At 51.0% G+C, this 19,811-nt stretch overlaps 1 protein-coding gene and 1 pseudogene across 2 annotated transcripts; both read left to right on the top strand.

Moving 5' to 3' along the window:
* Positions 1-6,190: 6,190 nt before the first annotated feature.
* Positions 6,191-10,864, top strand: LOC308624955 (retinol dehydrogenase 16-like; the record flags this gene model as incomplete). The annotated part of the gene is made up of 4 exons (XM_081248782.1): positions 6,191-6,503; positions 8,831-9,089; positions 9,929-10,092; positions 10,647-10,864. 4 exons carry the CDS (start codon positions 6,191-6,193, stop codon positions 10,862-10,864), a joined length of 954 nt encoding a protein of 317 aa, XP_081104908.1.
* A 3,586-nt stretch (positions 10,865-14,450) lies between these two features.
* Positions 14,451-18,913, top strand: LOC308624657 (retinol dehydrogenase 16-like; annotated as a pseudogene). Its single transcript has 4 exons — positions 14,451-14,760; positions 16,831-17,088; positions 17,974-18,141; positions 18,696-18,913. The product of its transcript is annotated as a retinol dehydrogenase 16-like (transcript).
* Positions 18,914-19,811: the final 898 nt, after the last annotated feature.

Genomic DNA, 19,811 nt, shown 5'->3' on the forward strand with positions numbered 1-19,811 from the left:
AAATAACTATGATCAAGCCTGGTCAAGACAGCTATGTCCAGTACTGAGGTGCTTTCTCGAAGTTTCCAGGCTGCATAGGATCAGGCCATCCCAGAGGTCAAGGTACTCTATGGAGAGACATTCCTGTCCTTAGATGAGTGAGCTGTGGACCTTGGGGAGTGAAGCAAACTCTTCTCTGGAAGCCTGGGTCCATCATTAGCACCTCTTCCAGTCTCAGGTCCATCCTTCGGGCTCTGACTCACCCACACAATGGGAACATGAACTCCATCCCCACAGTCTCATGTGGTCAACTTGTAACATAAGGAAAGTATCCAGGCTTGGTAGACGTGGGGACCAGTGTCTCATTGGAACCCCTTGTTATCTGGAGAGAAAACTGAAGCCAAAAATAGAAGATATCCGTATACTCATGGCAAGTTGATTTTCAGGTGTGTATATTTCTAGAGTTTGTAGAGACCTTCAGTTTATGCAGTGCGCATATTCTCAGGAATAGAGCAAGAGGGGGTTTAGTCTGGAGTGTGACCCTGGGGTAAGAGGTGGGACACACTGCTTGAATGATTTGTAACATGATTTGGCAGGACCAAGAACCTTTTAGAAACTTTTTCCTGAAGTTGATCTAAAAGTGGGAGGGTTGGGAAGTGAGGATATATTTGTATGGCATCTCCTTCTGGATAGTCATGAAGTCAATTGAAATACTGAAGCCAAGATGACCTGAGAATATCTCCTCATGTGGGACTGCATGGATCATGCCCTGACACCTGCCACCCCCAGATCCAATACTCACCTGGCTGTGATGGCATGGTCATCTATCTCCCCATGAGCTACTTGCCCGCCTTCCTGACTGATTCAGCGATCTACTGGAGATCCCCAAGGCCTGCTAAGGCCCTGAAACCATCAACTAGAAAAAAAAAAAAAAAACCACAGTGTAAGAGCTGTGAGTTGAGTTGATTTAGTGTCTTCCTGAGTACTATGGCCCAGGGTAAAGCCTCTCAGATACCTCTGAGGACCTGCCCCGAAGAGGCAGAAGGAGAAACCAGCACCTCTGTGATTTTGGTCGAGGGGTATGTGCAATCAAGCATACATCTAGGTAGAAGGTTTCTCCTAGTCACAAGGAACAGATAACTCAGTTAATGATTTTAGTGCTTTCTTAAGTATGGAAACATGCAAGATTCCATGGTAATAAAGAATTTCTCCAGAAATGTTTCTATCTAAGGGCCTGTTCACTATTTTCCCAGAGCAGAGCTCCTCATCCTGATCTTTGTTCTGAATTCCTTTCAAGGTATATTGTAGGTCAGCAATGTAGTGACTAATGACTTAATACTTGTAGAACCAGATGATGAGTGACATTCCTTGTTTTTTATAACCAAAGACTGGGGTGCATGGTAAGGGGGAGTTGGGGACTGTGTGGGGAGGTGATGCATCAGGGGCAGGGAAATAAAGTGGAGAGAGGGGTTCTCATGTCACTGGGAACACCCATCCCACCTCAGTCCCCACCTCCTCCTCAGGCTTCTCTTGGGACATTACTTAGGATTCTGGGGATATTAGGAAGAAAGGAACAAGTTTTGTGGCTGAGGAACAGGGGTCAATAGCTCACGTATGTGTCCTGTTCCTTGAGTGGCCTCTCAGTGCCTCATGACCCACATGCAGCTGTGATAAGTCCACACTTTGAGGAGGGTGTGAGGAGCTGGCAGTGTCTCGGCCCCCCACCCTCTGCCCCTGTCCACCTCTTCTGGGTGTGCCTTGGCCCTGGCCAGTCTCGCCCTCCCACGGGATAAAAGTGGTCTGGGGGAGGTAAAGGTCCCTCCCCCCCGAAGATACCTGTAGACAGGGGTGTGTGTGGAGGGTGACCACCAGCCTGACACATCAGCCTAGGTGCCAACTCAGCAGACCTTGGCTGGAAAGGGCTGTCCTCAATAGGGGTCCTGACAGAGGACACAGAAACCAATTTTTGTTTTGTCTTGAAACCATGCATTTCCATTGATTATATTTTCCTGAAAATAAAAGTTGAAAAGTTTACGCAGGCCCAGTGATTGGGACTGATGCCCTGGGCAGCAGTGGGTGTGTGCCTACGAGAGGAAGAGTCAGGTGACCTCACAGAGGAGAAGGGCTGAGTGGGGTGACCTGAGGAGGGATTGGAAGAGGGAAGTGAGGTCATCCACAGAAGTGAGGGGCTAATGTGTCTTTCTGGGGCTTCTCAAGTGACCTGGGTTCCCAGGATTACACAGGATGGACAAACAAGGAGAGGTGTCTAAGGGACAGGCAGGGCCCAGACCCTTCCCTGGGGCATCTAGTCTCTCTCTCACCAGAAACCTCTCTCTGTGGTCCTCCCTCTGTCCCCTCCTTTAGAGTCACCACCGTCCATCCTCTGCCAACTTCCGGGTCCCCTGGTGCAGATCCCCTCCCCCGACCCTCCAGTGGAGGAGAGTGGGAGTCACTTCTGGACCCCAGTCTTATGTTTTCTGCTAATCTTTACTGAGCACCTACTGTGTGCAGGGCAGGAATTCCCTTGATGTCCCAGTGCTTCCTGAGACCCCGACTCTTTATGTGTCCACTCTTCTCATGATGGTCTGAGTATGGACTCAGTGGAGAAGGCATCTGTTCACAATCATACAGATTTCTGGGCTGAGTACAAACTGGAGTGGGAGGGACCTCTCCAAGTGTCAACTAAAAAACTTGAACTTTTTTCTCCTTTTGTTCAAAGTCGAGGGTATGGAGTCTTTAGGGGAACCTTATGTTATAGAACAGTATCACCATTTTTGAGCAGAGAGTGAGTTCGAAAGTTGCAAGGCCACTGAAACTCAAGCCTGTAGTGAGCACTTGGTGTCAGACAGGGGGCTGCTGAAGAGATAAAGATGGCTAGGAGTTTCCTCAAGGATCTCTGAGTCCTTCAAGGCTGTCATATCAGCCCCTCAAGGTCTATCATGTCTACCTCTTTTTTTTTTTTTTTTTTTTTGTGGTGCGCGGGCCTCTCACTGTTGTGGCCTCTCCCATTGAGGAGCACAGGCTCCAGACGCGCAGGCTCAGCGGCCATGACTCATGGGCCCAGCCGCTCCACGGCATGTGGGATCCTCCCAGACCGGGGCACGAACCCATGTCCCCTGCATCGGCAGGCGGACTCTCAACGACTGCGCCACCAGGGAAGCCCCTATCATGTCTACCACTTAAATGCAAAGCTAGAGCTTCATACTTGATCTGAAGACCCCAGATGTTCATATTTTTATTTATACACACACAGAGAGAAACACCCAGAGCCAGATTCCAAACACACTGAAATCAAATAAAGCATCATTGATTCACTTTACGCCTTGGGGGTATGTGTTCAGGAGGTTTGGACTCACCTCCAGGAATCCTCTCCAGAATGTCAGAGAACTTGTGAGATTAAAACCCCTGGCCCTCCTTGCTGGTCCTACACAGGGGTGGGGAGGCAAGGGTTACACTGAGATGGGTTCCATGGCCCACAGTGTGGACTGTGACTCAAGGGCCCCAATTCAGACAAGATGGAACAACAAATGCATTGAAAAAGAAGTGCAATGCACACCAGCCCATGTCCTCAGCCTAGACCCTCAGCAGAACCCCATTTCTCCTCCTTCCAGGCTGCCTTCCTTGGAGAGGGAGCCAGGTCTTGTCTGCTGGACCTGTGCAGGGACTGGAACCCGTGCTATGAGGGTCCAGGGGAGTGCCACAAGGAAGCTGCCGTCACTCTTTCCCTCGGCTGTCCTGGCCCTCTGTGAGTCACATGGGGTCAGTGACTCCCCACCCGTAACCCTCATCCCCTCTGAGCACCAGATCTTCAACACCTGAAGGCCCTGGTCTGTTTCTACGTTTTTGGGTCTCCACTCCAGACAGTGGAACTGCGTACATGTAGAGACGGAAACAAGCTTGCACAGTTAGCCCTTACTCTCTACCCCTTCCAGCTCCCCCAGTTGTTACCTACACCTCCCCCTGTTCAGAGGACTCGTCCTGGGTGGAGAAGAGGGAGTGGGTGGGAGATGGCCTTAAGCTTGACAGTGGTCCCCACTGAGATGCTGTTGGGCTACGCCGGGGGGTGTGTACGTCAGCTCCAGCTCACATGAGGGTCACAGGTGTTGTCCTGGAATCTGGCCCAACTGCCCTTCCCAGGACATAAGGTGCAGAGATTTTTGTCAGTGAGTCTCCCTGACAAGGTAGCCTCTGAAGGATTTCTTCTTCTGATCCCTGCAGCTCCCAGGTGAGTGAGTGTCACCCCAGGCTCCTTTCTCTTACTGCTCTCTCCTGACCTTCCTGTGGTTGTTTCCACCTGGAATGTAGTCTGAAGCTCCTAAGACCCCCGCAAACCATCATATTACTTTCAGGATTCACAAAAAGGAAGCAGGTGGCATAAGGGCTGGGACATGTCTTCTGCATGGCCCCTTGGGAGTTTATGGTTGAAGGAATTCGTGGTCACTGAGGAAAAAACTCTCTTGTTTCTTCCAAGTAAAGAAACCACGACCTTCTCCCATAGCAGGGTTTGTGTTTGCCTAGGATTTGCATGCCGCCCCGGCTTCCTGACACCGTTTCCACACAGCTTCCAGGGCACCATCCTTCAGCCTTGCCTTCTTCATCCTCACCCTTTGGGAAGCCCCTGTAGGAGGGTCCTGGTGGTCACCCAGGAAGCAGGCACAGGCTGGTTTCTGCAAGACGAGCCTTTCTATTACTGCTGCCAACTCCCACCTGAGGGGCAAACACTTGCAGGACGACAGTCAGCTCCCCGCACTTGACAGTTACCGCTAACGGCTGAATCTGTGCCCCTGTCTGTCTTTGTTGGCTGCTGGGGTGGGTTCCAGGGGCACTGGAGCCTCTGTTTGCTTGGGGAAGCCTCTCCTTCCCTCCCACTGCCTCTCGTATTTCCTTACTTACCAGTCGGAGCTGTGGTAAATGTGGACGGTCAGGAGGTGCCCAGCGCACTGAACCCGGCTCCTTCTGTCTCTGTCCCACTCACCAGCTCTGTGCCCCTGATGGGTCCACGCCCGTTACTGAATAGTATCCTCCACCTCACGGTGAAAGTCCCTGCATGCACAGCTGTTCTGGGGTCCAGCCTCTGGTCATTTCTGACACCTCCTGAGGGGGCAGCTCCCTCCTCTTCTCCATCGTCACCCTGATACAACTGACCTGATTCTTTCCAATTATTGGGCTTTACAGCACTCCCTGATCGGGGGAGGTTCGCACACCCCACCCCATGATCCCTGCTCAAATCAGTCTTTTCTCAGGGTCTGAATGGTCTGGATTCCGGGTGTGGTGCCGGGCAGGGCAGGGCCTCACTCAGCACAGGAGGGGCAGAGGGCAATGTAGCCGGGCACCCAGGGCTGTGGGCAGGGCATCTTCACAGAGTGAAAGGGGAACAACCGTTAGACCAGCTTTGTGTGAGTCCTTCCAACAACTGGCCCAGCATCTGGGAGATGTCTCACCATTACCTGTGTCGCCCCCATTCCCTTCTTGTCCCCTCTCCTTGCCTCTGAGATCAGACACCCCCGCTGTTCTCCTGAACACCTTTCCGGCCCAGGGAACCACTTCATCAGGAGAGACCTTATTCTCGTTTGCTTTCCCCTTCTAATCCTAGAGAGGCTGAGAGGGACTTAGTCTTTCGAGAGTGAATTCTGTGAGCTGAGCCAGCGGAGGAGACCAGGCTCAGAGGCTAAGCCAGCTGCCCAAGGTCACACAGCTTGTTGACAGCAGAGGTGGGTTTTGAAGCCACTTGTGTCTTGATTCCACGTGTATTCCCCTTGTAAGAATCTCCAGTAGGTAAGGGAGACCCTGGTCCCAGGCTGAGCAGGAAAAAAGGAAGAAGACAGTTGTGAACCATGAAACCTGGGATATAGGGGTTACAACGTTTGGAGGTGGGGTGGAGAGGGGAGACGTGGATAGAGGGAAACAGGGAGGAGTGGGAGCACCAGGAAGAGGTGGCTGGGAAAAGTATTGTCATCCTTAAGAAGTTGTGTTGGAGACGCAATGACATGTATTAGAAATGCTGTGAGCGTACCAAATAGCATGCATTTGGGATTAGAATCAATAATACTCACCAAAGAGGGTGAACAGGAAAATCTTGAGGACTCCATGCCAGAGAGCCTGGAGGCTGGTTGGCCAACCAACATCGTGTGTGTGCTTAAGTCCTCCTGTCTCAACACTAGCCTGACTCAAGTTTCACCCCAGCCTGCCTGTGTCTGTCCCCTGCAAAGCCATGTGGCTGTACCTGGCGGTCCTTGTGGGCCTGTACTACCTCCTGCGCTGGTACCGGGAGAGGCAGGTGGTGAGCCACCTCCAGGACAAGTTCGTCTTCATCACGGGCTGTGACTCGGGCTTTGGGAAGCTGCTGGCCAGGCAGCTGGACCTGCGAGGCTTGAGGGTGCTGGCTGCGTGTCTGACGGAGCAGGGGGCCGAGCAGCTGAAGGACCAGACATCAGACAGGTTGGAGACGGTGATCCTGGACGTCACCAAGACTGAGAGCATCACTGCGGCCACTGAGTGGCTGAAGGAGCGTGTCGGGGACAGAGGTACCACCCAGATTTCTTTTTTCTGTTTATTCTTCTCTCTCTGTGAAGGGGAGACCCATTGACAGCTACCTGAGGAGATTCCCAAGGTGTTTTCCAGGACTTGAAGTCCTCCCTGCATTCTTTACATCACCCAGCTGACCAGCAAACCCTCTTCCATCCCACTTCCACCTCCCAAACTTGAGGCTCTGCAGTTTGGGGGAGAGTTTTCCCTGATGAGAATGTGTCCTTGCAGACTTTCTGTCTGGTGTCCCCTCCTCCCTCAGCAGGAGGTGTGGGTTCCTTGATGCTGAGTGACCAGGGTGATCTGGGTGCACTTTTTGGAGGACGGGTGGAGACGGGCGCTCTGGCTGGAAGGCTGCATGGGGGGCTGGGGGGCAGCACTGGAGCTGGGCTGTGTTCTCAGCACTGGATTATGTTCTTGCTGGTGACCCGTAGTCGTCCTACTTGGGTTTAAATGTCACCAATTTTCTGATGACAACATTGAGCTGTCAGGACTTGTTTAAGGAAGGCCAGAAAACCAGTTAAGGGTTACTTTTTCTCTCTCTCTCTTTGTTTTCTGTTTTTCTTCTTTTCTTTCCCTTCTTTGTTTTTTTTTTTTTTTTTTTTTTTTAAATTACTACAGTTGTGCCTTTGTTTTGCAGGGGAAGGAGAGAACTTGAATTTCTTTTTTTTTTTTTTTTTTTTTTGCGGTACACGGGCCTCTCACTGCTGTGGCCTCTCCCGCTGCGGAGCACAGGCTCCAGACGCGCAGGCTCAGCGGCCATGGCTCACAGGCCCAGCCGCTCTGCGGCCATGTGGGATCTTCCTGGACCGGGGCACGAACCCGTATCCCCTGCATCGGCAGGCGGACTCTCAACCACTGCACCACCAGGGAAGCCTTGAATTTCTTTCATCTGAGTATAATTTAAAACATGATCATTGTGGAAACTCAGAAAAGTGCAGGGATTAAAACCAAACACTCTCAAAATCTCACCACCCAGAGATAAGTACTGATAATATTTTGACATACATAGTATTATATTTTGCACATATTAGTATCATTTTCTTTCCACTAAAGAAAGATGTACAGATTTACAACATAATAAAAATTTCTTCCAAAAATTAATAAATTATGATTGAGAATATAATACCTTTTAGAATAGCAGTACTTACTAAAAAGTACCTCATGGTATGATACATAATTATTTCCTACCTTTTATTCATCATATGCAACATAAATGATATCTTGGAAACTTCTTTCTACCCAGTTCCCTACACTATAACCATGTATGTTGACTGTGCCTTTGATGACAATGGTTGGAGAATATTCTTCCTACAAGGCACACGTGTTACTGAGTAGGGGAGGAACTCATCTCTCTGTGTGGATACTTCTGGCAGCCCTACCCCATCCCTCAATAGCCTGCTCCTGCCACCCTGAGGCCTATGGTTACCAAGTCTTTAAAACCTTGGGATTGTGTCTTTGATACTTGCAGAGAGGTCTCCATTAAGTTGGGTGAATCTGCACCAAGGAGATGGGACTAGAGTGGACTCCTGTGTGGGTGGGAGGAGAATATGGAATCTTCTGGGGTAGGGGGTGAACTCTGTGCTCTGGGGGTGATGGGTAAACAGAAACATCCCTGCTTCCCCCTGAAAGCCTACCACCATGGAATTCCCCAGATTCCTTCAGGAACATTGTTCAGTATTGATGCGGGTGTTTTAAGGCCAGGCCCTAGAGGTCAATACCAGGCCTGTCAACATGTTCTCCCAAACCTGGGATTTCAGGTCTGTTTTACCCAGCCAATGTCCACCCAGATATTACTCATCTTTTTTTGCCTTTTGCCTTTTGTCTCTTTTATTCCTCTCTTCCCCTCCCTTCCTCCTTGTCTCTCTATATTTCCCTCTCTTTCCCTCATACTAGCTGTCGAGCACTCAGTCCTGCAGCTGTCAGAAAATCTGAAAATGTAGGTGAATATTGATAATGTCTGCAAGGACAACATGGACTGTGAAAACCCAAAACTTCAGCCTCCGAGTTCCAGACTATGGACCCATTAGATTTCTTCAACCTCAGTCCCGGCCTTCATCCAACCTGGGGTGCTTGCCCCTTGTCACCAGGCAGTGGGCTGGGCATGAAGACTGAGTCAGGGGGGCGGCGCACCTTCTGTCCTCCAACCGCTTACAGGGTCTGGTCTCCCCAAACCCGCAGGCAGCATGTTGGTCTCTGTTCCAGCCGTTCCCCCTGCAGCCTCTCTCCTAAAGTCCTCACTGGGTGGAAGGTGACTTGGAACCACAGCTGGGTCCTCACTCATGGGCCCAGCATGGTGTTGCCCTCTCACCCTCACTGTTCCCAGGACTCTGGGGCCTGGTGAATAATGCCGGCATTTGCACGCCCATGGCACCCAGTGAGTGGCTGACCAAACAGGACTTCGTAAAGATGCTCGACGTGAACCTCTTGGGGATGATTGAGGTGACCCTGAGTCTGCTGCCCCTAGTGAGGAAGGTGAGGGGCCGTGTGGTCAACGTCTCCAGTGTCATGGGCCGCGTGTCCCTCTTTGGTGGAGGCTACTGCATGTCCAAGTACGGCGTGGAGGCTTTCTCAGACTCCCTCAGGTAATGGCCTGGAATGGAGATCCTTCCTCTGTCCTCCTGCTTCTATGCTTCTGGGGGGCCCTTCTACAGGGGTTTTCTTTCTTTAGAGACCTAATGGCCCTTCCTTCTAGATCCCTCTCTCTTGCTCTGTGTAGGTCTTTCACTGGGAAGCACCCTTTTATCTTTTGGGTGTCCAGGTGGGTGCGAGGCCTAATATGATTCAACGTATTCCTGCCTTGTGTGAGGGTCCACAGTCACCAAGTGTCAGAGGCAGAATTGGAACTGATATTATTTGGCTGTGCAGCCCTTCCATGTGCTCAACTGCTGCGGTATTTAGGTTCTGGGTGCCCTGTGGGGAGTGTACCCCCATGAAGCCACTTAATCAAATCAGTGTGGAGACTCCACGGGCTACAGGGAGAGGGTGGCTCTGATGTGGGGGATCTGATACCGCCGGCAGAGAGATGCTCCCTAGAGGACATGTGGCCGGGGGTTAGCAGGGTAGGAGAGGGGAGAGAGGGGACTGGGGAGTATGGGAAAGATAAAACGTGCAAAGTGTGGTGATTGATTGGAGGTGAGAGGAATAGGAGGAGATAACATTTAAATGATGCCTTGTAGCACAATTGGTAGGATTTAGAGCTGATAGGCACAGGTATGTAAAATAATTGGAAAAATATTCACACTCTATACAGAAGCAATACCATCATCCTGAGTTTTCTCCCCCTGGCTTCTGTACCTCACAACCTCTGAGGAATTCCAGCGTATCCCACCCCAATCCTATGTTGGTGTCTTACTGTTGTTTCGTGTTTTGTTTTGCAAGAGGATCTCTGAAGTCCTTGCCCCTCTGCCTGTCTCCCTTGCAGGAGGGAGCTCTCCTACTTCGGAGTGAAGGTGATGATGGTTGAGCCCGGTTACTTCATGACCAATATGACCAGCCCTGAGGTGTTTAATGGAAGCCTCCAGGCATCATGGGATCAGGCCAGCCCAGAGATCAAGGAACTCTATGGAGAGAAGTTCGTGGCTGACTGTGAGTGAGACCTTGGGGAGAGAAGCAAACCCTTGTCTGGTAGCCTGGGTCCATCATTAGCACCTCATCCAGTCTCAGGCCCATCCTCCAGTCTCTGAGTCACCCACATAGCGGGGACATGACCTCCATCCCCAGGGTCCCATGTGGTCAATTGGTGACCCAAGGAAAGGATTCAGGCTTGATAGACCTGGGGACCATTTTCTCTTCCAAAAGTCTTTTAATTTGGTAAGGAAACTGAAGCCAGAGAGGGAAGACACCCGTGGAATCATGGTAAGCTGGTGTTAGAACCAGCTTTTTTCAGGTGCCTCAATTTCTAGTGTTTGCAAAGACCTCCAGTTTATGTAGCACACATATTCCCAGGAATAGATCCAGAGGGGGCTTAGTGTGGATAGAGATCCTGGGTTAAGTGTTAGGACACACTCCAATGAAATCCATGGATTTGCTTTGGAGTATGATTTTGGAAGAGAAAGGAATTTTTAGAAACTGTCAGGTTGATCTGAAAGTGGAAGCATTGGGAAATGAGAATATTTTGGATGATGTCTCCTTCTGGACAGTCATGAAGACATCTAATTTAATGAAGCCATCATGGTCTGGGAATCTGTCCTTGGTGACCGACTGCATGGAGCATGCCCTGACCGCCTGCCACCCCCGCACCCGGTACTCCGCTGGCTGGGACGCCAAGCTCTTCTACCTCCCCATAAGCTACATGCCCACCTTCCTGGTGGATCTCATGATGTATTGGGGTGCCCCACGGCCTGCTAAAGCCCTGTAACCCAAGACTGGGGTGCATGGTGCGGGGAGCTGGGGACCGTGTGGGAAGGGGATGCATCAGGGAGAGGGAAATAGAGTGGAGAAAGGGGTTCTCATGTCACCAGGGACACCCATCCCACCTCAGTCCCCAGGCTTCTCCTGGGACATTACTTAGTTCTCTGGGGATATTAGGAAGAAAGCAACAAGTCTTATGGCTGAGGAACAGGGCTCATTATCTCACGTCTGTGTCCTGTTCCTTGAGTGGCCTTTCTGTGCCTTCTGACCCACATGCAGCTGTGAAAAACCCACACTTTGGGGAGGGTGTGGGCAGCTGGGAGTTTTCAGTCCCCCACGCTCTGCCTCTGTCCACCTGTTCAGATGTATCTTTCCCGTGTCCAGTCTCCCTCTCCCCCAGGATAGAAATGGACAGGGGAGATAAAGGCCCCTCTTGCCTGAAGGTATGTGTTGACAGTGGAGGGTGACTACCAGCCTGACTCATGAGTCTAAGTGCCAACTCAGTAGACCTTGGCTGGAATGGGATCCTGTCAGAGAACAAAGAAACTGGGCTTTGATTTATCTTGGAAACAAGAATTTCCATTGATTATTTTTTCCTTAAAATTATAGTTGAAAAGTTCACCTGCTTGAATGCATGCTAGAGCTTCATGCTTAATTTGAAGACTCCTGTTTTTCAAATTATTATTTATACACATAAACACTCACATACACTCACAGACACCCAGCCAGTCACACCAAACAAACTGAAATCAAATAAAGTATCATTGATTCACTTTATGCCTTGGGGGTATGTGTTCAGGAGGTTTGGACTCAGCCCCAGGAATCCTCTCCAGAATGTCAGAGAGCTTGTGAGATTGCAAAGCCCTGGCCCTCCTTGCTGGTTGTACAGGGGGGTGCAGGGCTGCACTGAGATGGGTTCCATGGCCCACAGTGTGGACTGTGACTCAAGGACCCCAATTTAGACAAGGCAGAGCAACAAAAGCACTGAAAAAAGAAGTGCAATGCACACCATCCCACGTCCTTACCCTAGACCTTCCGTAGATCCCTATTCCTCCTCCTTCCAGGCTGCCTTTCTTAGGGAGGAAACCATGAGGGTCCTTGCGGCTGTCACAAGGAAGTTTCCCTAATCCTCCCCTTGGCTGTCCCGGTGGTTTTTGACAAAGGATCAGTGATTCCCCACTGAAAATCTCATCTCCTCCAAGTATCAGATATTCAGCCCCTGAAGGCGGGATTTGTCTCTCCATTTTGGGAGCTCACTCCAGTAGGGGGACTGCATACATGTAGGGCTGGAAAAGAGCTTGCACAATTAGCCCTCACTCCTGGCACCTTCTAGCCCCCTTTGGTTACCTACGCCTCTCCCCTCTTCAGGGAACCCAACGTGGGATGAGTAGAGGGGATGGTGTGGGATGCCCTGTCTTGGCCAGTGGTCCTACTGAGACTGGGCAGAGCGACACCAGGTGGTGGCAGCCCCTGCTCCAGCACAAACAGGCTCACAGGTGCGGCCTCGGAATCTGGGCCAGCTGCAACTCCCTGGACCATAGATGCAGAGATCCTTGTCAGAGAGTCTCCCTGACAGGGTTGCCTCTGAAAGATTTCTTCTTCTGGCCCCTGCAGCTCCCAGGTGAGTGAGTGTCACCCCAGGCTCCTTTCTCTTACTGCTCTCTCCTGACCTTCCTGTGGTTGTTTCCACCTGGAATGTAGTCTGAAACAGCTGAGACCGCCGCAAGCAGTCATATTACTTTCAGGGTTCACAAGAGGGAAGCAGATGGCATGACGGCTGGGACGTGGCTGCTGCATGGCCCCTTGGGAATTTATGGGTGAAGGAATTCGTGGTCACTGAGGAAAAAAAAATCTCCTGTTTCTTCCAAGTAAAGAAACCAAACCTTCTCCCTTAACAGGGTTTGTGTTTGCCTAGGATTTGCATGCCGCCCCGGCTTCCTGACACCGTTTCCACACAGCTTCCAGGGCACCATCCTTCAGCCTTGCCTTCTTCATCCTCACCCTTTGGGAAGCCCCTGTAGGAGGGTCCTGGTGGTCACCCAGGAAGCAGGCACAGGCTGGTTTCTGCAAGACGAGCCTTTCTATTACTGCTGCCAACTCCCACCTGAGGGGCAAACACTTGCAGGACGACAGTCAGCTCCCCGCACTTGACAGTTACCGCCAACGGCTGAATCTGTGCCCCTGTCTGTCTTTGTTGGCTGCTGGGGTGGGTTCCAGGGGCACTGGAGCCTCTGTTTGCTTGGGGAAGCCTCTCCTTCCCTCCCACTGCCTCTCGTATTTCCTTACTTACCAGTCGGAGCTGTGGTAAATGTGGACGGTCAGGAGATGCCCAGCGCACTGAACCCGGCTCCTTCTGTCTCTGTCCCACTCACCAGCTCTGTGCCCCTGATGGGTCCACGCCCGTTACTGAATAGTATCCTCCACCTCACGGTGAAAGTCCCTGCATGCACAGCTGTTCTGGGGTCCAGCCTCTGGTCATTTCTGACACCTCCTGAGGGGGCAGCTCCCTCCTCTTCTCCATCGTCACCCTGATACAACTGACCTGATTCTTTCCAATTATTGGGCTTTACAGCACTCCCTGATCGGGGGAGGTTCGCACACCCCACCCCATGATCCCTGCTCAAATCAGTCTTTTCTCAGGGTCTGAATGGTCTGGATTCCGGGTGTGGTGCCGGGCAGGGCAGGGCCTCACTCAGCACAGGAGGGGCAGAGGGCAATGTAGCCGGGCACCCAGGGCTGTGGGCAGGGCATCTTCACAGAGTGAAAGGGGAACAACCGTTAGACCAGCTTTGTGTGAGTCCTTCCAACAACTGGCCCAGCATCTGGGAGATGTCTCACCATTACCTGTGTCGCCCCCATTCCCTTCTTGTCCCCTCTCCTTGCCTCTGAGATCAGACACCCCCGCTGTTCTCCTGAACACCTTTCCGGCCCAGGGAACCACTTCATCAGGAGAGACCTTATTCTCGTTTGCTTTCCCCTTCTAATCCTAGAGAGGCTGAGAGGGACTTAGTCTTTCGAGAGTGAATTCTGTGAGCTGAGCCAGCGGAGGAGACCAGGCTCAGAGGCTAAGCCAGCTGCCCAAGGTCACACAGCTTGTTGGCAGCAGAGGTGGGTTTTGAAGCCACTTGTGTCTTGATTCCACATGTATTCCCCTTGTAAGAATCTCCAGTAGGTAAGGGAGACCCCAGTCCCAGGCTGAGCAGGAAAAAGGGAAGAAGATAGCTGTGAACCATGAGACCAAGGACATAAAGGTCCAATGTGGAGAGTGGAGAGGGAAGAGGTAAGCAGGGGAAACAGTGAGGTGTGGGAGGACCTGGAAATGGTGGTTGTAAAAGATCCTCAAGGGGTTGTGTTGGAAATACAATGACATCTATTAGAAATGGTGTAAATGTACTAAAGAGCATTAACACTGGGGCCATAATCAGTATTACTCACCAAAGAGGGTGAAGAGGAAAATCTTGAGGACTCCATGCCAGAGAGCCTGGAGGCTGGTTGACCAATCAACATTGTATGTGTTCTTAAGTCTTCCTGTCTCAATACTAGCCAGACTCGAGTTTCACCCCAGCCTGCCTGTGTCTGTCCCTTGCAAAGCCATGTGGCTGTGCCTGGCGGTCCTCGTGGGCCTGTACTACCTCTTGCGCTGTTACCGGCAGAGGCAGGTGGTGAGCCACCTCCAGGACAAGTTCGTCTTCATCACGGGATGTGCCTCGGGCTTTGGGAACCCACTGGCCAGGCAGCTGGACCTGCGAGGCTTGAGGGTGCTGGCTGCGTGTCTGACGGAGCAGGGGGCCAAGCAGCTGAGGAATCAGACGTCAGACAGGCTGGAAACGGTGATCCTGGACGTCACGAAGACAGAGAGCATCACTGCGGCCAAGTGGGTAAAGGGACATGTGAGGGACAGAGGTACCACCCAGATTTCTCAAGTCTAACTCCTCTCTGTGAAGTGGAGACCCCTTGACAGCTGCCTGGGGAGATTCCCAAGGTGTTTTCCAGGACTTGAAGTCCTCCCTGTGTTCTACTCACCCAGCTTACCAGCCAAGCCTCTTCCATCCCACACCTACCTCGGAACCTTGAGGCTCTGCAGCCTGGGGGAGAGTTTTCCCTGATGAGAATGTGTCCTTGCAGACTTCCTGTTTGGTGTCCCCTCCTCTCTCAGCAAAAGGTCTGGGTTTCTTGATGCTGAGTGACCAGGGGGATCGGGGTGCACTTTTTGGAGGACGGGTGGAGACGGGCGCTCTGGCTGGAAGGCTGCATGGGGGGCTGGGGGGCAGCGCTGGAACTGAGCTGAGTTCTCAGCACTTGATCATGTTTTGCTGGTGACCCCTAGTCATCTGACTTGTGTTTAAATGTCACGCTTTTTTAAGATGTCGACACTGAGCTGTCAGGACTTTTCTAAGGAAGGTCAGAAAACTACTATGGAGTTACTTTCTCTCTCTTTTATTTTTCATTTGTGTGTGTGTGTGTGTGTGTGTGTGTGTGTTTTCCTATACTTCTGCCTGTGTTTTATGGTAGAAGGAAAGAACTTTAATTTCTTTTATCTAAGTATAGATTTAAAACATGATCATTGTGAAAAACGGGAAAAATACATGGATAAAAACCAAAGTTACCCCAAATCATGCCACCCGCACATAAGTACTGATAACATTTTTACGTACATGGTATTACATTTTGTACATAATTTGTATCCTAATTTTCCACTGAAACAAGTTGAACACATTTACACATAACAAAAATTTCTTCAAAAACATAATAAATAATGATTGAGAATGTTCTATACTTTAGAATAGCACTACTTAGTAAAAAGTACCTCATGGCATGAATGTAATTGTTTCCCACATTTTATTCATTGGATTCAACATAAATGATGTCTTGGTAAACCTCTTTCTACCCAATTCCCTACGTTGTAACCATGTATATTAATTGGGTCTTTGGTGTCAAATACGGTGGGAGAATATACATTCCTACAAGGGCAGGCTTGGTACTGAGCAGGGGAGGGACTAACTCTGTGTGTTAATAATTCCAACACCCTGCACCCAACTCCCCTGACCCTGCTCTTCTGCCCTGAGTTCTATTAGTTGGTAAGTGTTTAAGTATTTGGTATGTGTCTTTGAGTCTTGCAGAGAGGTTTCCATGAAGCTGGGTGAACTGTGAACTAAGAGTCAGGGGTCAGAGTCGCCTCCTGTGTGGGTGGGAGGAGAGGGTGGGTTTTTCTGGGGCAAAGTGTAAATTCCGACTTGGGGGAGGGTGGTTAATAGAGGCAGCCCTGCCTCCCCCTGAAAGCCTACCCCATGGAATTCCCCAGATTCCTGCAGGAACATTGCTCAGTATTGATGCGGGTATTTCAAGGCCAGGCCCTAGAGGTCAATACCAGGCCTGTCAACATGTTCTCCCAAACCTGGGATTTCAGGTCTGTTTTACCCAGCCAATCTCCACCCAGATATTACTCATCTTTTTGTTTTTGTCTTTTATACCTTATCTTTTAATCCTCTCTTCCCCTCCCTTCCTCATGGTCTATCTGTGTGTCTCTCTTTCTTTCATACTAGCTGTTGGGCACTCAGTCCTGCAGCTGTCAGAAAATCTGAAAATGTAGGTGAATATTGATAATGTCTGCAAGGACAACATGGACTGTGAAAACCCAAAACTTCAGCCTCCGAGTTCCAGACTATGGACCCACTAGATTTCCTCAGCCTCAGTCCCCGCCTTCATCCAACCTGGGGTGCTTGCCCCTTGTCACCAGGCAGTGGGCTGAGCGTGAAGACTGAGTCAGGGGGGCGGCGCACCTTCTGTCCTCCAACCGCTTACAGGGTCTGGTCTCCCCAGACCCGCAGGCAGCATGTTGGTCTCTGTTCCAGCCGTTCCCCCTGCAGCCTCTCTCCTAAAGTCCTCACTGGGTGGAAGGTGACTTGGAACCACAGCTGGGTCCTCACTCACAGGCCCAGCACGGTGTTGCCCTCTCGCCCTCACTGTTCCCAGGACTCTGGGGCCTGGTGAATAACACCGGCATCTCCATGTCCACTGCACCCAGTGTGTGGCTGACCAACCAGGACTTCATGAAGATACTGGACGTGTACCTGTTGGGGGTGATCGAGGTGACCCTGAGTCTGCTGTACCTAGTGCGGAAGGCGAGGGGCCGTTTGGTCAACATCTCCAGTGTCATGGGCCGCATGTCCCTCTGGGGTGAAGGTTACTGCATTTCCAATATGGCATGGAGGACTTCTTGGACTCCCTCAGGTTATGGCCTGGGACAGAGACCCTCCCCCTACCTTGGTCCTTCTGCTTCTGTGCTTCTGAGGGAGCCTTTTACAGGGGGTTCCTTTCATCACAGACTTAGAGTTCTTTTTTCCAGAACTTTCTCTCTTGCTTTTGCCAGGCGTTCATTGGGAAGCTCCTTTCTAAGTTCTTGGTGTCAGGATGGACTTGACGACTGTAGAGTTTGAATGAATTTACTCTGCCCTGGAAGATGGCCCACAATCAGAAAGTGAGGTAGAATTGTCATCAATATAATTTGGCTACAGTGTGCTCCACCTACATTACTGCTATGATATTAGGTTGGGGGAGTCTTGTTTGCAGTGTAACCCCATGGAAGCAATTAATCAAGGAAAGTAATTAATCATATCAGCAGTAGAGACCCTACTGGCTGCAGGGCTGAGGATGGCTCTGAATATGGGGCAGGGGAGTGATCCCAGGTAGGGAGATGCATTTTAGGGTCCAGTTACACCAGCCCAGCTGATAAATGGCCAGGGGGTAGACTGGTTAGCATAGGGGAGAGAGGAAATTGAGTATGGAGGGGATAAAATACAAAAAGCCTGGTGATCAATTGGATGTGAGGGGAATATGAGGAGATAGTCCTTAAGTGGTACCTTGCAACTCAACGGGTAGGATTTAGAAGCATAAGCACGTGTATATAAAATATTTGGAAAAATATTCAAACTCTATACAGAATAACATCATCATAAGATTTCTCCTTCTGGCTTTTCTGTACTTCACAACCTCCCAGAGTTTCCTGCTTATCGCACTGCAATCCTGTGTCGGTGTCTTATTTTGTGTGTGTGTGTGTTTGTGTCTTGGTTTATAAAAACTCTGAAGTCTTTGCCCCTCTGCCTGCCTCCCTTGCAGGAAGGAGCTCTCCTACTTTGGGGTGAAGGGCGGGGGCGATGATCGAGCCTGGTTACTTCAAGACCTTTGTGACCAGCCCTGAGGCAATTTCTCGGGGCCTCCAGGCAGCATGGGATCAGGCCAGCCCAGAGGTCAAGGAACTCTATGCGGAGACATTCCTGGCCTCAGGTGAGTGAGCTGTGGACCTTGGAGAGAGAAGCAAACCCTTGTCTGGAAGCCTGGGTCCATCATTAGCACCTCCTACAGTCTCAGGTCCATCCTCCAGACTTTGACTCACCCACACAGCGGGCACATGAGCTCCATCCCCAGGGTCCCATGTGGTCAACTTGTAACCTAAGGAAAGGATCCAGGCTTGGTAGACCTGGAGCCACTGTCTCATCTGAACTTCTAGTTATTTGGGGAGAACCTGAGGCCAAATATGGAAGATAACCGTGTACTCATGGCAAGCTGGCATTAGAACAGCTGGTTTTCATGTCCTTAGATTCATGGTTTGTAGATACCTGCAGTTTATGTAATCCAGACATTCTCAGAAATGGAGTTAAAGGTGCCTTGGTGTGGAACCACGTGTTCCTGGGGTAAGAGTTGGGGCACTCATTTGGGAATTTAGGTGGATTCAATTTAGGGGGTCTAGGGATTCTTAGAAACATTGCTCCATAAGTTGATTCCAGAGTGAGAGTGGATGGAGGGGGGAATATATCTAGATTCTTCCTCATTCTGGACAGGCATGAAGTCAGTTGGCTTGTGGGAGACAAAGTGCAGCCAGGATCTGTCCTTGGTGACCGACTGCATGGAGCATGCCCTGACCGCCGGCCACCCCCGCACCCGATACTCCCCTGGCTGGGACGCCAAGCTCTTCTACCTCCCCGTGAGCTACACGCTCACCTTCCTGGTGGATCTCATGATGTATTGGGGTGCCTCACGGCCTGCTAAGGCCCTGTAACCCAAGACTGGGGTGCAGGGTAGGGGGGGAGTTGGGGACTGTGTGGGGAGGTGATGCATCAGGGGCAGGGAAATAAAGTGGAGAGAGGGGTTCTCATGTCACTGGGAACACCCATCCCACCTCAGTCCCCACCTCCTCCTCAGGCTTCTCTTGGGACATTACTTAGGATTCTGGGGATATTAGGAAGAAAGGAACAAGTTTTGTGGCTGAGGAACAGGGGTCAATAGCTCACGTATGTGTCCTGTTCCTTGAGTGGCCTCTCAGTGCCTCATGACCCACATGCAGCTGTGATAAGTCCACACCTTGGGGAGGGTGTGAGGAGCTGGCAGTGTCTCGGCCCCCCACCCTCTGCCCCTGTCCACCTCTTCCGGGTGTGCCTTGGCCCTGGCCAGTCTCGCCCTCCCACGGGATAAAACTGGTCTGGGGGAGGTAAAGGTCCCTCCCCCCTGAAGATACCTGTAGACAGGGGTGTGTGTGGAGGGTGACCACCAGCTTGACACATCAGCCTAGGTGCCAACTCAGCAGACCTTGGCTGGAAAGGGCTGTCCTCAATAGGGGTCCTGACAGAGGACACAGAAACCAATTTTTGTTTTGTCTTGAAACCATGCATTTCCATTGATTATATTTTCCTGAAAATAAAAGTTGAAAAGTTTACGCAGGCCCAGTGATTGGGACCGAGGCCTTGGGCAGCAGTGGGTGTGTGCCTACGAGAGGAAGAGTCAGGTGACCTCACAGAGGAGAAGGGGTGAGTGGGGTGACCTGAGGAGGGATTGGAAGAGGGAAGTGGGGTCATCCCTTAATCCACAGAAGTGAGGGGCTAATGTGTCTTTCTGGGGCTTCTCAAGTGACCTGGGTTCCCAGGATTAGACACAGGATGGACAAACAAGGAGAGGTGTCT

The sequence above is a fragment of the Mesoplodon bidens genome, assembly GCF_964165515.1.
Source record: "Mesoplodon bidens genome assembly, chromosome: 11".
Lineage (NCBI taxonomy): Eukaryota > Metazoa > Chordata > Mammalia > Artiodactyla > Ziphiidae > Mesoplodon > Mesoplodon bidens.